The sequence below is a fragment of the Dermacentor silvarum genome, chromosome 4 (genome assembly GCF_013339745.2).
Source record: "Dermacentor silvarum isolate Dsil-2018 chromosome 4, BIME_Dsil_1.4, whole genome shotgun sequence".
Classification (NCBI taxonomy): Eukaryota; Metazoa; Arthropoda; class Arachnida; order Ixodida; family Ixodidae; genus Dermacentor; species Dermacentor silvarum.
In genome coordinates this window covers 86,126,553-86,143,841 of record NC_051157.2, presented here as the reverse complement: position 1 = coordinate 86,143,841, position 17,289 = coordinate 86,126,553, and the positions used below count along the sequence as shown (strand labels likewise).

At 44.9% G+C, this 17,289-nt stretch overlaps 1 protein-coding gene across 1 annotated transcript in view; it reads left to right on the top strand.

Annotated features, from left to right (window-relative positions):
* The window catches only part of LOC119450351 (lysophospholipid acyltransferase 6), an 88,184-nt gene that overhangs the window by 705 nt on the left and 70,190 nt on the right, over positions 1 to 17,289 (top strand). The window contains exon 2 of the mRNA XM_037713785.2: positions 3,520 to 3,665. Within this exon, the coding sequence (XP_037569713.1) occupies positions 3,520 to 3,665 (146 nt within the window). The remainder of the gene's footprint in view (positions 1 to 3,519; positions 3,666 to 17,289) is intronic.

Genomic DNA, 17,289 nt, shown 5'->3' with positions numbered 1-17,289 from the left:
CGTGCGAGTCTATACACGCACCGTGTTGCACACGTGTTCGTTTTGTCACGCTGCCTGTACATATACTCACACCCAACCAACTGAATGATCCGAACCCGCACTTCTGTGTACAAATATATATATAGCCGCACCCAGTCTTGACGCGCATACACGCAATAGAAAACAACTTGCGTAATAAGCGCGTGCGCGCCCGTTATCGTGCGCGGGCACACGCCCACCACAGCGCCTATATGCAGTTGTGCGTGCTTTAACAAAAGAAGAAAAAGCGCGCTACAGTTTACCTTAGCTTAACGCAAATTTCAAGCCCTGTGTAGTGTGGACTGTGGCGCAATTTTCTTAGCTTCCGGGTGGTGCTACAGCAAAATAAAGTATGGCACGTCTTAATTATCATATGTGATGTCCCCCCAGTAGTTTAGTTTACGCTTCTTTAATCAGATGCTCAGCGATTACTAGCTCGTTGTATACGCGGAAAAAGAACTACGAATCAGTATTACGAGTGTCCCCGGTGGCGCGCCAATTCCGTTGTTCGGCCCTCCAGAAAAAGCCTCGCTGCCTGTATAATGCGTGACATGAATAATGGATGCCATTTCGGACTCGGCGCTGCTTTCCGCTCATTGTTTTCTTCAAGCCGACATCGCTGAGCTCGCGAGAGTTCCCCCGATGGTTGCACGTGTGTTGAACACCGTAAACAGCAGCTGCTGATAGCGTCCTGACGTATTATTATCGACCGCTCGAAATGGGGTGTTGCACTGAATGCATTCGGTCTATTGCAAGCGCTGTTGACTAAGGTGGGTGTGTAAATAGCGCCCATCTCGTATTATAGGGTGAAGTTCGGACGACTCTTTGAAGCATGGCTTACTGGAGGTCATCTTTATGATTAAACATTTAAATCATAGCGCAGCAGGTGAATGCACGGAATTTTAAGAGAGACGAGTGCTTTATGCAGTGTAACTTGAGCCAAAATTTACGTAGTCCAGAAGTTTTATCAAACTACCTGACCATCTTTAGAAAACACGCCATTAGAAAGCACGTGGGTTTTTCCTGCAGTTGAACTGCTTAGACGTGTCGACTGTCTGGAGGTCAGCTGTGAGCACGTACATCTACACGGTTATAAAACGCAGCTGGCAAAAATGCCGTGCTTCAAGTGAGCGTTTCGCAGATGTTTCCGTGCATTGACTTCTTGTTCCCAAATGTCACCTTGAAGAGTTCGAAGTGAACGTCGTTCGTACATGCCTAAGATTCTACAAGCGGCGCTTCAACGTAGGACGCCGCTTCTTCAAGTTGTTTCCATATGTCGCATTGTAGCTGCACGTCATTGTGAGACGCGTGCTCGATTGCAGTACGTCTTGCTTTCTGAACTCGAAAATAAATAAATAAAAGAAGCAAGATTCGAGGGTATACCGTAACTCTTGTGAAGTTTCTTCCACCTTCTTCTGTTTTTGTAGCGCGACTACCGACTAACTATTTTTAAAAGTCGTCGTACATGCCACTTGCGTCCGGCTTGTATGAAATTTATACTAGCGCCGAGGAAAACATATTTTTCTCTGCTACAAACGTTACCGTACAAAAGTCGTAATATCAGGAAAAAAAAAAGAGAGCCTTGATTATAGCGACATGACAGAAATAAGAATCGGATACCTGTGCTGGCTAGCAACCGTTCACATTATTGCCTGAGAAAAAATTGGACTATACTTTTTTTGTTTATTCCCTAAAAGGAATACAAGTAGCGAAATGATTAGGGAAGCGCCTATAAATTATTTCCCACCTGCGCCGCGTCCATCATGTAGAGGGTTCTTGAGCACTGCTTTCGCTTGAACGCAGTTATCTGTTTATAAATGTGAGATGAGAATGGAAACGTACTGTTGTCGTAAGCAATGAGACTGAATTTGCACAAGTGAAACGACTTTAACTTACGCGCCGCGAAAAAGTCTACCTAAACAAGTCACTCGAAACTGACGTGCACGCGTTTTTTTTTTTTTCTGCAATGGTATTGTTTTCGTGTATTGCATGGCTGAGCATGCGCGCATCTCCACTCGGGCGAGCTCTCATGCGTAACGCACCGCTTTGAGACGCACAACTATTCACAGTAATGACAGAAGGTGAAACATTCAATACTGGCTGTGTAGACAAGCGGCGTAATTATGCGTAAAACGACGTAATGATACACTAGGAAACAATCGAATGGCCCTTTTGCCTATTTTAAATGATGTCAGTATAGGTGAATCCGATTTTTACAGACGGTTGCACGAAAATCCTTTATTCATCGTGCGTTTCATACGGGCACACCTTGCTCTCTGAAAAGCACGCGAATATCGTAAGCTATTCTTGGAAAATAGTGGTGCAGAAACTGAAACTGAACATTTCATTGGGGTAAACTATACACCAAAGGTCGTGGCAGAGGAAAAAAATAAAAATAAAATGCAGACTGCCAAGCTATCTTCCGCTTCATACTGGTAATTAATGGCATAATTTATGCAAGTTGCCGTGCATGACGAAAGAAACTTCATTGTATAGAGAGGCGCGGAGCGCTTGTATTGGCGGCGTTGACACAAATGCACGCGCGCGACTCCTTACGAGTTGCCTGGGAGTTGGATGACCGGCGCAGTGCGACACGGAGTGTGTTTCTGCGCCAACAGCTGCTTGCATATGAGGGTGTCCGTTTTGAGTGTACGTCAAATTTGCATGTGCATTGTTTTCTCTCTCTCTCGCTCTCTCTCTTCCTTTTTTTGTTCTTTTTTTTTTTCCAATGAAGTGCGTGTCACGGAAAACGCTTTGCTTTCCATGACGTTACGTGGGTTTCGCTTTGTATAGAATTTGAACTCAAAAGGGTCAGTATGGCATACTGCATCTCGTATAGGTTCAGGTAAATTTAATTTTAGAATGTAGCAGTGAGTTCGATTGTGGTCAGGAGTCGTCTGCGAAGCTATACGGCGGGCATTTTGCTCATCATTTTGGGTTGCCAAACGCAACGACTCGGTGACTAGAAGCTTTCTTCACTGCAAGTATTGTATGCTTGCAGTGAAGCTTACTTGAACGAAAGGAGTAATCATTAACTTGTCTCGAGTTTTTCTTGCGCTTCCTCACTCTCTCAGCCTGAGTGAGCCCTGAACTGCGTTAAATGTGCCTTTTGTCGCAGGCCTGGCTATTGTGGCAAGCCACACGTGTACCTCGCTTGAACTCGTTCGATACCACACGGACGATAAGTTAAGCTTTGTCCGTGCGGCTTCCTGAGGCCAACGCTCGCATAAGTGGATGACTAACTTTAGCGGATTTATCCCGCTTGTCGCGTGCTGCTGCGACGCCGCATTGTCAGCGGTACTGACTTAGCACGCCTTACTAAGCAAGCTTGCAGTTTGATTGCTTTCTTTCCGTGTCATTACAAATGCTCATGCTATGTTTTCCCGGTGCAATATGCTTTATCAATTAGCCTTGCTGCTCAAAAGAAGCGCTACTTGTTTCGCGCTAGATGCACACCGTAGCGCGTAAACTTCTAAGTGCCGGTGCGCTTTGTGTTCGCAGTTCAACTTCCTGTTCTGCCAAATTGCGTTCCTGCTGTTCTCGTTCCCGTACCGCATACTGCTGCACCCGTCACGGGTGTCCCCGACGGCGAGACACATCGTGGCCCTCGCCGTTGGACTCGTCTTCGGTTATTTCTGCTTCGGATAGTGAGTATGCAGTGACGTCATCGCTGCTATAGCCACTTGGCGGGACGACCGTCACTGCACGCGCCAGTCACGCGCCCGAAAACGTCGTCGCGCGCCCACGTATCTGCCGGAAGAAGCGTGTGGCAAGCGAGAGATGCGTGTGGGTGGTGGTATACGCTTGGCACTCATTCCGCCTGCGGCGAAGGCAGGCGTCGACGGGCGTCAGCGCTTAATTTTCTTGTTCGAAGCTACCGCAGAGCTAAACAAAAGGAACACGCGAGAATTGTTAAAAATTGCGCACGGATTAAAAAAAAAGCACTACGCGTTTTCTGTAATTCCTAGACGCAGATATTTTGGGCGCGAATAACAAGCGCCCTTTAAAATTTTTTTTAGGGCGCCAGCAAGAGACACGGTACAAAAGGAAGGTCAAGCACAGGACAGGCGCTCTCTTTACGAAAACAATAGGTAGCACGGCGTAGATAGTGGTTTGGCAGTGGATACTGAATAAGGCAATGCGGGCTGGGACCACTGGAAAATGTCGTATGAGGAACAGGAAAGGTCAAACACAAGACAGACATTCCTTTTGAGCCGTGTCTCTTGTTTGCGCCTAAAAAAATTTGTCAAGTATGCACCAGCTAGGGCCGCAGAAAGTTCTTCTAAACCGGCGCCCCTTACGGCTGCGGGGAAAGAAAACAGGCGCAGAAATTTCATTTTTCGCGAATACCAGTTTAAACGAAGTGGAGTAGATCCCACTCGTCAGACTTTGCGTACCTGTGATATGGCGAGTGCTGCAATGTCTTTCTTACGGGAAGCAATGACGTGCTGATAAACACAAAGCAAGCAAGAGTGGTAGCGATCGTTAGAAGTAAGCGTCACCTATAGTATTTACAACTGAAAAAAAAAAAAAAAAACACCGAGCACCGAGTTTCCAAGATGTAATCCCGCTAGACTACAATACGTCTGTGGCGGAGAGCCACACAGTCTGAAAAACGGGATGCAAGCTGCTATCGTAAAAACAGAAAAAAAAAGGCCAATGTCAGTATGTGGTACCTGAGCCTCACATGCAGATTTTCCGAGGCCACATTCAGTCAATTATTGAGGCTGCAGCTGGTTTTACCCAGCAGTTTTCAAAAAGGGTTGTGAAACAAACAGTCTGCAAAACTTGAACATACGCGTATTAACTTTCATCCGAAATATTGTTGCTTTTGTCGAAGTCGATCATAATGTTCTCAAGTACTTCGCTACCCTGGTATACGCTGAATTACCCTCTTACGTGAACTAATTCATCATCTTTCATAAATATACCCTCTCTACCTTAAATCACGCTATAGCCTGATTTAACGTCGGCCTTCTGTTTCTCAACATCATATTCCGGGGGGTGTCCTGTTTCGCTTTATTCTGAATAAACCAATACAGGAGCGCCTGGAATATGACGCAGGGAAACTGAAGGCCGACGTTGAATCACCGTATAGCCTGATCTAACGTTGGTCTTTAGTTTCCCTACACGTCATTTTCCAGTGGCCCCGCTGTCTACGCCGTGCTCCGTATTATTTTCGTAAAGAGAGCGGCAGCGGCAGTTTTCCAGACGTCTACGTAGACAGCCATTACAGCCGGCCGTGGGAAACAGGGATCTGTGCACCACCACTGTGGTAACGAGACGCCTCAAAACGCAATCTCGTTCCACTGGCGCTTACGCCCACCCTGCATCCTCGGCGGCTATACAGGGTCGCTCGCCCATCCCACAGGGGCTCTATAGGGTTCAGCGTTTTTGCCTGTTTTTGTCTTACGCGTATTCGGTTGCGCTTTCTTCGTTTTCATCTGGAAAGGTAATGTTTCGCTGCTCTTATGGGATCTTATATGGGAGCGTGTTTCACGAGAAGGTTAAACCTTCCGTTGATGTGAGAATTGTTTTCAGTCAAAGCAAGATGGCGAGCTTTCTACTTCGTCTTTGTACAGCTGATGGACGCTGCTGAACTTGTAGCCGAAGCACAAAACCGTAAGGGCTGCACGTGCTGTCGTGAGGATCGATTATTCAATAGCATTGTACATATCGATCGTGTCGTTAAGTGGTTAGGCCAAAGCATGTAGGTGCACTTTGGAGAGGTCCGGGTTAAGTTTGACCACCAGCGTGTTTTTTTTTTAACGTGCTACGAAATCTCGGCGCGCGGAGACTTTTGCACTGCGCCTTCACTAGAAAGTGGTGGGCGCGATTGGGTGTCGAACTTGCGACCTAGTGTTCAGCAGCAAGAATGGCATATATAGATTCGAGCCTGCACTGCGGTCAGACCTCTAAAATGTACATAACTATATGTATAATATCTAAAGCTAACTTTAGTCAAGGTATAAAAATATGCCAAATCAGGACGCGACGAGGTACTTGTTGTTTGCTATTGTGCGGAGCAAGTCACACAATTTTTTTTATTTTGCTATTATTAATCAAGATTTATTAACCACGGTCGCAAGTAATAATTTTAGGGCAAACGTTTCCATAAATGAGTTGCAGAGCGTTTTAGGCAGCATCTAATTGAATTGAATTGAATTCTGGGGTCTTACGTGCCAAAACCATGATTTGATTATGAGGCACGTCGTAGTGGGGGACTTCGGATTATTGTTGACCACCAGAGGATCTTTAACGTGCCCCCAATGCACGGGAAACGGACGTTTTCGCATTTAGCCGTCATCGAAATGTGGCAGCCGCGGCCGGGATTTGATCCCGCGACCTCGTGCTTAGCAGCGCAACACCATAGCCGCTAAGCCACCGCGGCGGGTTAGGCAGCATCTAATTCAGCAGCTTTTAACTTCATAATTGTTACGTATTTATGTTTACTACGTCCTCAAGAAAGCCCGCGCAATATGAAAAAAAAAAAAGAAGGGGGAGGGGCATGTCCGCTAGATGCTCTCAAACGCGTCGCGTAGGAACGAACAGCGCATCTAGCTTGGTGTGCAGCCGTTTATACCCCTATCAGTGCCACTGACATACCAATACGTTTTCGCGTTCCTGTCCTGCCAAGTCACTGACGTCAGATAGGGATGTGAGAATCACACCAAGGGAGCGTTTGACATTATCCGTGTCATTTCTTCTCTTCTGCATGACCCAAAATGAACCGTTGTGTTCGTTTTACAATATCCGAGAGAGAGAGAGAGAGAGAGAGAGGAGAGAGAAAATAGACGCTGGAGGTGCGTCACCTTCGAAAAAAAAAAAAAAACGACACTGAAAAAATGAGAAAAGGCTGCAGGTCCCGCGCTCTGTGGGAATCGATGTAAGCGAAGCCTTGGTGAGACAACAAGGCAAAATGGTGCTCCACGATAAGAAATGCGCAGCAGTTTTGGGCCGACGAACGCGTATCGTAACTCGTCCGTCACGGTCACCAGTCGCGTTTTCGAGCGATCACTTCTGGTGATGCGTGTGTCTACATTGGACGTGTCGATGCAACTTTTTTTAGAGCTCTTAGGCGCCTGTTCCTGCGTTGAGCGTCGGCGTTGTCCCTCGGCGTAACCGAGCGAGCACAGCGAAGAATGCAAAAGCGAACGCGGAGCGCAGCGGTCGATGAAAGACGATGATAGCGAAGAGAGCGCGAGGAGGAATGCGGAGGAGGAGGAGGGTATAGCGGAACCATGAGGCGGGAAGCGGAGGAGGAGGTAATGGCGAAAGCGTGAAAAGAAAAGCGTAGTGCAGCGCAAGACGGGCGACTACCGCTACGAGATGGCGCCATAGTAGCGTATCGTCTGTTCACCGATGGCACGCGACGAGGGCGTCCAACGATACCATATATGGAAACAAGGCGCTGTCTGCGGCGGCTGCTGTGAATCGCGCCCACGCGTCACCAATGCGCTGTATCCCGAATGTATCTCTCGCTGTATCCCGAATGGCGAGGCAGTCGCGCCACACTTCGCTCCGCTTGCAACGTGCCGCACGAGACAGATTGTACGCGCCAGCCAATAGATCGCGAAATGAAAACTCGTATAGAGCTGCGCTCAAATTTCACATTAGGGAGTATCGTAATCGTCGTCGGGTTTTCTTTCTTTTCTTTTCTTTTTTCGTATTTCGCGGGCTTTCTGTAGGGCGCAAAAATAATTATTACCTTACAAGTGCCAAGTTCAAAGCTGCAGAAATAGGTGCTTCCTAGAACGCTCTACAACTTTATTATTTCAGGTTTTGCCCTAAAATTGATACTTTAGCTCGGCCCCAACTCCGAAATATTCAAGTACACGTTAAACGCAGAAACGCTTTTCCGAGATAACCACTGGGCAGATTTTAATGAAATGTGTTGTATTTGAGAGAGAAAGTTAATTTATATTGGCATTTGGAAGCGGAATTTCGATTTAAGGCCTGAATTTTTTATAAGGGATTCTTAAAATATGGTCAATTTGAAAAAGAAGCACGAAGTTTCCAAATTCGTAGCTCTGCACCAAAACATATATTGCACTTCTTTAGGGTACATTCGTTAGAGCATTCAAAGCGGACCTAATTTAAAATATCAGTTTATATGTTGCGTGAATTTGTTACATTGTTTACAAGGGTTTTGCAAAAGTGCTATTCACATATCAGTGGGCCATTTGAGAGCCATGTATAATACATCAATTATTTCCGCTATAGATGTACTATTAGATGCAATTTACAGAATTGTTATATCGTTTTTAATATTACTGAGTTAGAGTTGTAAACTTAATAGTTTCGTTTTCAGAAATGTTGTGATGTTCAGTAATTTTATTTAAAAATTGACGGTCTAAATCAAAAATTCGCTACCAACAGTCACTAGATTTAAACATTTTCTTCTAAAATGCAGCAAGCCTCATCAAAATTGGTGCAGTGTTTGCCAAGAAAAACTGATTTCTCATTTCCCATGTATTTAGATAGGAGCCCCTGAGCTAAAGCTGCCTCTTATTCTTGATTATTTGTGTAATTAAGCAGAGTAACTAAAATAGCGTGACTTGCTTCATACAATAGTAAACAATATGCATTTGGTCGCGTCCTCCTGGAGTACTGCGGCATATTTTTAAACCTCCGCTAAAGTTAGCTGGGACACCCTGTATTGCAAACACTGAGCGAGCGGTGACAATGTGACTGCGGAGTTAGCTGCACACGTGACTATATTTTTAATAATAAAGCAACCTTATGCACGACCGAGTGCGTGAAATATGCGCCATGCATTGACATAATGAAATTCGCATGTCCCGCGCAGTTACCTGATCCAATACACGCACACGTCTTGCTTAGCTTCTTTAGTTCATAGCTGCTAATAATATGCTAAATCCACGATTTCCATCTGAGACCCATACCTGGATATTGCGTTTTTTCCCAAATGCAATTTCGCATGCGTCTTTGCCGTCATACGTCATGTCGCTGCTTGTTGCACCTCTCCCACACCGCCTATTTATTATTATTATTGCTTACACGCGCACGCGAAATCCACGTTGAAAGGCATGACATTATTTTAGACGTTTGGGCCGGGGACCAGCCTTTTTCCGGAATGGTTTAACGTGCGTAATTACAGCTGCTTTATACATTTCGGCTAGAGTCTTAGTGCACATTGCGCAATAGCGCAATCATATTTGCATCGCAAATATGAGGGTGCAGCGGCACAGTGCAAAGGCAGCAGTCGAAATAAATATTGACGGCGCACAGTACAGGCGTAGGGTGTGTGCTGTAGATCGTGTCCGAAGCATAACAATACAATCGCAGGTGCACAGGTTTTTCAAGACGCACGCATTTCCGAAGTCCTAATCTGCTAAGAATGTACGAAGCTGCAGAGCATAGCTGCCTTGCCACATTGCGCAACCGCCTCAACTTGTTACGACAGCCAACTTGTAGGTGTGTGCAGAATAAAAGTGACAAAGCACTGCTTTTACTAGGAAGAACCAGCGGGAAAAAAAAAGAAGTTCCACACGTCGTCGTCACCATCAGGCGACTGCTCAAAGACACAAAGAAGGGCACACACAATGTAGTAACGAGAGTCCAGAAATATGCCATATACTGTATATAAAAATACAGTGGTACATGCACGTACAAAACACTTTTATGTAGCACGATTGAGCAACAGAAAGCTGTGTCGGGAGTTTTTTATGTTGCTCTACAATTTTATGATTGACACTTTTCATCTAATTATATTTGACAAAACGTCGTTTTACGCATTGAAGCCCAAAAGTAACTGGAACGACAATGCATTTCTCCGCAAAGTTCGGGAATTAATATCTCCAAACTGGTGTCATCCTGAGAATTCGTTCCAAGTGGATCCGCCTTGCGAACTCCACGGCTAGAATTTGGAAATTGCAATATGGGCCATACGGTAATTAGTTAAAAACTTAATTAGGAAATTTTTGTTAATTAGTCGGTTATGCAATTTAATTATTTGTGCAAGTAATGTCCGCCTCTTCGAGTAGACCAGCTCATAACTATAATTGTGCTATCTGCCACGGGCAACATTGAAAAATTGTTGAAAGTGTTCGCTGGAACACCCCGTAAATAGAATCATAAGAATCAAATCAGAAGAATCCATCAGACAATGCCACCATAGGGGAAATCATTTGTAGTCCTTAATTGAATTAAAGAAATGATAAATATGTGGAAATGAAAGTGGATGAAAAAAAAGTCGCAGTTTCGCCCGAAAGGCTAAGCATAGATTGCGATAGCAAATTAGTAGAGCGCTATTCGGAGTAGGGATAGTAGTTTTATCGGCTGCATAAACTTGGACACATTGGCTTACTAACTGAATTAACAATCGTGGTGTCAGCGCGCACAAGCAAACATGAATAGATCACACTGAATGACCGCAGCCGACGACTGTCAAAACGCTGGCAGCAAGCGCAAGTTCGCGCGGTCTATCGCTTCAACGGAAACTGAGCGGCAAATGCACAGCCCATACAAAGGTCAGAGCCGTGTGGAGATAAGAGACGGTGCGGGCGACCGCCGGGCAGAGAGGTTGTTGGCAGAGGAGAAGCTGCCCCCCCCCCCCTCCCTCCCTCTTCCCGTTTCTTGCTTTCGCGTGGGAGATTGAGTGAAGATACGCCTTTGGCGCTGGAGCACAGCGCCGCCCCGCCTCCCATACCCCAACGGCCTTTCGCGGGACGGTCGCGTTTGCTTTCCGCCGTGCGTTCGCCCTCCGTGATAGCGCGCGTCCCCCGCGCGCTTTCGCTCGCGCATACGGCGCGCGGCGACGATTTTATCGCCCTTGGAATCTATACGGAACCTCACGGCGACGGCGACGGCGACGGCAGAAATCCGGTTGAAGTGTCCATATAATTGCTATCGCAATAAAAAAATTGGCTGCAGGTGGGGAACGATCCCACGCCTTCGCATTGCGCGTACGGTGCTCTTACCAGTTAAGCTACCACGGCGCTTTTTTCCCATCCACTTTCTGGTGTATTTATGTAACTGACCGCATGCCGTTCGTGTTAGGTATGTTAGTGTATGGGCAAGAGTCGTCTGAGGTGACTAAAAGGCTGCCGTCGGGGACCACAACATCCGCTATATCAGACAGAAAACTCGTAGTGTGTTTGATATATATGAGGGAAGGGTGGGTGGAATTTTCCTTATTAGGTTGTCGACGTAGCAAGAAATTTCCTCGGTTACGGTACCGATTTCTGAAATTATGCGCCTGCAAGGATTGTTTAGCTTTGTGAATTTTGGGCGAAAGATAGTCTTCCTGCAATCGGGCTTAGAGGAACGAGCGCTTTTGCTGTATTTTCACTAATTCTTTGTTGTCTGGCTAAATCAATGAGGGTGTCGCATATTAACGTTTTGTACTCCGGAGTTGGGTCTGCGGGTAGTAATTTGTCGAATGATTGATCATTCAGCGGGCCTTAGCGCCTCATTCATTTTGTCGGTGGTGTTCATGACAACAATTGCTTCCCCTTTGTTTGCGAGCTTTATGATTACGTCTGTTCGAGAGCCTTGAGCTTTTAGGGCGTTCATCTCTTTCTTGGAGATATTTATTCGAAAACACCTTTCTTTCTGAAACGTCGGATATGATGTCTCGTTGTACTACTTTTATGTATACCTGTCGAGAGATCTATCGCGCTATGTAGGAAGTTCCAAATGCTTTAGTGATGGTATCCGGAGTATCATGTCCGATTGCTCGAGTTTTTCCATGATAGTACTCTCGAAGCGACGACGGAAAAAGTTACCGAAATCCTTGTACATTTGTAATTCGTTTATATTTCCGTTACTTGGACAACAGATTAGGCCTTTAGTTAAGAGGTTGTACTCATCTTCTTATGTTTTACATCGGATCGAACAACTACCGAGTTTGTCCAAGTCACCGTTGGGGTTAAAGGGTGAAACGAGTCCATGAACAACATTGAGGGTACGCATTTATGCCATCCCGTTGAAGTTCCTTGTCTTTTGCTGCAACTAAGTCATATTCCTCTTGTTGACTGCAAAACGGTCAAGCAACATCGTTCGTTTCATTTTCGGTAAGGCGATACTTGTTCATGAATCGCATTTCCTCGTGTGGAACACCTGACTGGCAACGCTTATCATGCGCATTGACGATGTCAAGTAATTGCATTGATGCATTGTCTAAAACATCGTGCCATTTTTTTCATGTTTTTCTGCGACATATTGGAAACGGCCGGATTCAGGAAAACGGGCAAACCTTCGGGAGCATTTCTGTGATTGCGATATAATTGAAGTGCGCTAATGTGGGATTCATATAGACCTTAACCTTTTCTCAAGTAATTTTCTCATCTTCAAAAATTTAGGGAAACCTCGCATTCGACAAATGTGCACGGTGAGTCATTTGGAGGCAGTTTCACAGTCGATGTCCGTGTAGGGCTTGCGCAGTCTGTAGCGGGGCCCTTGGGAGGTGGCATATAGATGACCGCCACGGTGTGGTCCTTTGGCATCGCCGGCGTCCTCTCGTTGACGTGATGATTGGTGATGGTGATGAGTGCACGATGCTTATGATAATCAATCAGTCAATCAATCAATCACGTTTATTTAACGTGCCCAGCAACAACCCTAAGGTCTGAGTGCTGGCACACGCATACATTAAAAACGAAAAACAAATGTGCAGCAACAACAACAACAACAACAACAACAACAACAACAACAACAACAACAACAACAACAACAACAACAACAACAACAACAACAACAACAACAACAACAACAACAACAACAACAACAACAACAACAACAACAACAACAACAATAATAATAATAATAATAATAATAATAATAATAATAATAATTGAATCAATCATTCAATGAATTATTTATTTAATGTGCCCAGGAACAATACTGGGGTCTGGGTGCTGTGCACAGAACAAAAACAAGAAATGTAAAACAAACCGACTAAAAGTTATGGGATAAAAAACAATAGAGCGAAAAACAAAAGAGAACTGGATAAACAGCTACATAATGGACCAAAATACAGCAATAACACACAATGGAGAGGAGAACACATGTACGAAAGGACAAAGAAACTGTGAGAACGCAGGAGAGGAGCGCAGCTAGGAAGAATGCTCACGAGAAAGTCCGAAGCTGGGAACAAAAAGAAGACATGTTTTGAAGGACATCAAGATGGAGAGAATGACAGTTGTATAGACTTTGCATTCTGTGGAGAGGCGAATGTCGGCTGAAAGAAGCAGGAACGTGGAAGGGCCTATGTTGCCTGGTATTCTTGAACGTAACCTGCAGTGAAACAGAAGCAAGTAGAACTGTATGTGCAATAATTCCAAGAATGATTTTCTATAAAAGGAGGACGTCGGTACGGCTACGTCTGCAGCTAAGCGACGGAAGTTTAGGATGATTATTCACATTTGGAATGTTGTTGGTGCGTGGGACCATGGAGAAAACTATGTTTATGTATATACTCGGAACTTGTTCCGCACATGCTCGATTAAAATGCTACTTGAATTGCTTGTGCCATTCCGCACTACAGATACGTATTCAACTAATGGGAGACAGATGGAGGTAAACATTTTGGGGGAGAGAAGTGGGGTGCGGAAATATCTTTGCAAATCGTCAGACGAAACTGAGCATGCGCGGGCCTCGTGATGCTACTCGCTTATAGTGGACGGACAAACTTAAAGTGCGATCAGAAAGCGCATCGAGGTCGCTTATTTCAACAACCCCCTTGGTCACCACTGCATGATCGACAGAAGAAGAGAAGACAGTGTCAGTAACAATAATAATAACTTTATTCGCCGTCCTAGTCAGGCGTTCTAACAAGACTTCTTCTTTTTTTTTTTTTTAACAAGAAGCGCGGACATTCAAGCATGCCTATTTACTTCTGTGCTGGCCCCGACACGACTGATTTCCTGAGTTACGCAGAGACAGCATTAATGCAGCTTTATGTCAGTTCTGGCTGGATATAAAAGGAACACAAATATTTTAGCGTTGTAGTATACTGGCTGGCTGTGTGAGCTCCGATAGCGAAGGGCCAGTGCTTAAATTTGTATTTATTTCTCGTTCATTCAAACGAAGTTAGACTGACACTAAAAGCATAACGCCTGACATAAGTCTCGGTCCCCGCAAACGACAGGTTTGACAGCAGGAATTACAACAGCGTTGATTACTGTGAAGAAATCATGGTAACAATGTCTATTATAATTATATTCAAATATATTCAAATTATTAGAGCAATATACAGCAACAGCATACGTACAGCAAAAAATTCTGACATCCTAAATGTGTGTTAAAGTTATACAAATTATCTTTTTTTAAATGTAATCAAACTTGTGAAGCAGTATACAACAACAGCATGCGCAAAAAAAAAAAACAAATATATCGCAACCTAATTGCGTGCTTAAGTTATACAAAATAATTTGAAAATAAAATCTGGAAATACAATATCAATTAACGCGCTCAAATATATTTTTCTTAATGCAAAAATGCAAAAAGTATTTACATCATGTGGATCCAATATAGTCGACGTCAAACTGGGTATAGTCAGCGTCACGCAGGATTTAAAACATTTTAGCCGAGTCCGACATCCGTGCCAGCTTTCGTTAGGGCGAGTTTTTTTTTTTTTTTTTTTTTTTTTTTTTTTTTGTAGCGTTAGCTACACTGGCCTAGCTACAGTGAACTAGTTCACTGTAGCCTAGCCAAGCCCGTTTCGCGCGGCACATCAAGAGCCGTGCTGCGCATGCGCAAGGGTCAGTGATGTCACACGGCATGCGCACCGGAGCCACCGGAGCCGGCACCTCTCGCGCACTCCGCCGCCGCCGCGCGCGGATCACCGGCGCCGGTCTGCGCATTCCAGAGGAGTGACGTCGTAGCCGTGGTAGACGCACTGGCGCCGGCGCGCGCTCGCTGTGCAGTCGCCGTCTGACACTGCGCTGGAGCCGCTGCGCTTCTGACTCAGTGTGGTATAGCCATGGAGAAGGAGAGTGCAAATGCTGCTCAACAGCGCAGAAGAACGGAGAAGCTTGACTCATAAGAATAATCTTATCTTAAGAATAATCTTAAGAATAAGCTAAGAATAATCAGCTGAACCTTTGCTAACGCTACGTATATCCTGGCATAGCCGAGCTAAGCCACTGCAACATTTTTTTTAACGCGCTGGCGCGTTCTCTTCAATAATCATGAAACCTTTCTCGCCTGTCTAGAGCGAAAGAAAAGTAACAGCTGGGAAGAAGGACTTCATTAGTTTTCACGTGCCGTACGCTGGCGCTGCGCAGGGCAACCTTTCTGGATCCGCGCATGATAGTGACGATGCACAGTACGGGCGTAGAGCGTGCGAGCGTGTCCGAAGCATAGTAATACAATCGACGACGTACAGGTTGTCAAGACGCATGTACTTACGGAGTCCATATCTTCATAGAATGTACCAAGAGAAGGCTGCAGGGCATAGCTCCACGTTGTGCAACTATCTCAACTAGTTACGACAGGTAACGCGTAGGGGCGTGCATAATAAAAGTTAGAAACACTACTTCTACAGAGACGAGCCGGGTGAAAAAAGAAAAGAGAGGAGATAAAAGATCAGGCGATTGCTCTGTTCTTTCTCTCTTTTTATTTTTGTTTCTCCGATACGACCATTCCGCCATTCACCAATGTTGCATTTTGGACGCAAAAATGAAACTTAAGGTGAGCCAGCAACTTCTACGGGACAAAGAAACGCACAGCTCGCCGCTGTCGAAATGCGCGTGAAACACGCGCCGGTGATTCAAACCTGCGTCAGCCAATAGGAGCGCTTCCCGTGTCCGCTTGACAGCAGTAACGAATCGCGATGCTAGTGTTTGTCATTTTTCGTTTGCTTCGTTTGCTTTACTTCTGCATGGTGAAATACGGTGCTATGGCTATTTGAAGGTCAGATCGCTTCTCTTTACGATGGTTCCGAAATGGCGCGTGCTATAGGGCGTGTCCGGAGAGTAGTATACAATCGCAGGCGTACAGGGTTTCAAGACGCACGCATATTTCCGCAGTCCTAATATCCTATAAAATGTATGAAGAAAAGGGTGCAGTTGTAAATTCGTAGGAGTGTATATATTTATGTAGTCAGAACAGAAAAACCCGCCAGGCTCCCCTCTTTGGCAAAGGTATGTTCCAGCTCGTAAGAACAATGAACAGAGGTGCAGAGACAAAATGACGACAGAATAGGTAGTCCCTGCCTCTCTTTTCATTTTTCTTACGCGCTGGAACATGTCTCTGTCTAAATGCCAACTTATACCCAACTCTCTGCCTTGAATGCCTTCTCTCTTTGGACACTTTGCGGCCGTCTTGACGACTAAGCAGAGAGCCCTCACCCATGCTTATAGTTATCAGCTTCTTTGGGAAATCGTGTCAGCGCGGTGACACGAGCGTGACAAGTTGGTTTAGTTCCTCTCAAGCGGGCCGATATATTGAACTAGCGCAAGACGGCAAGGCAAGCGCCACTGCGCAAAAAGGTGTGCTTTATATATATATATATATATATATATATATATATATATATATATATATATAATTGTTACTATAAGTGTATAAGAATAGGAAGGTAGGCTTCTTTAGAGCGGACTATTTCGAAATCACAAATAAATATAGTTACTAAGGCACGAATATGGAAGAAAAAGAAAGAAGCACATATCAACAAGCACTACACACAGTGTTGTCTGGCTTCATTATTTTGTTCCGTATTTTTCTTTGTTTTCAAAGAAAGAGAAAAACAATACAACAACAACAACAACAACAACAATTGTTTCTGGCCAGTCCCCTCTCGTAGGTACGTGCCGTTTCTGTCGGGCAACAGACAGCAATAATAACAATTAGAGACATGTCTGCGCAGCGCAAAAGACGAGGACTGAAGGGAGAACACTTGAGTCCTCGTCTTTTGCGCTGTGCAGACATTTCGCTATTGAATCACCAACTCACCCAAGCTTCCACCTTATCAGCAATTAGGGGACGTGTGAATATTACTTTTTGAGACCAAATCGAATATCGATTTGGTCTTAAATGAATTAATTTGGAAAATCGACACATGTGCTGCATCTATACGTATGTAGTATCCAAACAATACTTACTGCGTAATGCCATGTCTGAACAACATTGTATCGATTAATTGTGGTTTTACCGCTAAAGCCCGGCTCCGTGATCGACGCGTTTTCTGGTACGATGCAGTGGATAAATGTTATCGTGTTCTTGCTTCAGTTTCATGTTCGATCATGTTCAGTCGACGACGTGAAATATTCGAAAACCTTTCGAAAAATATTCGGGTTTTCCAAT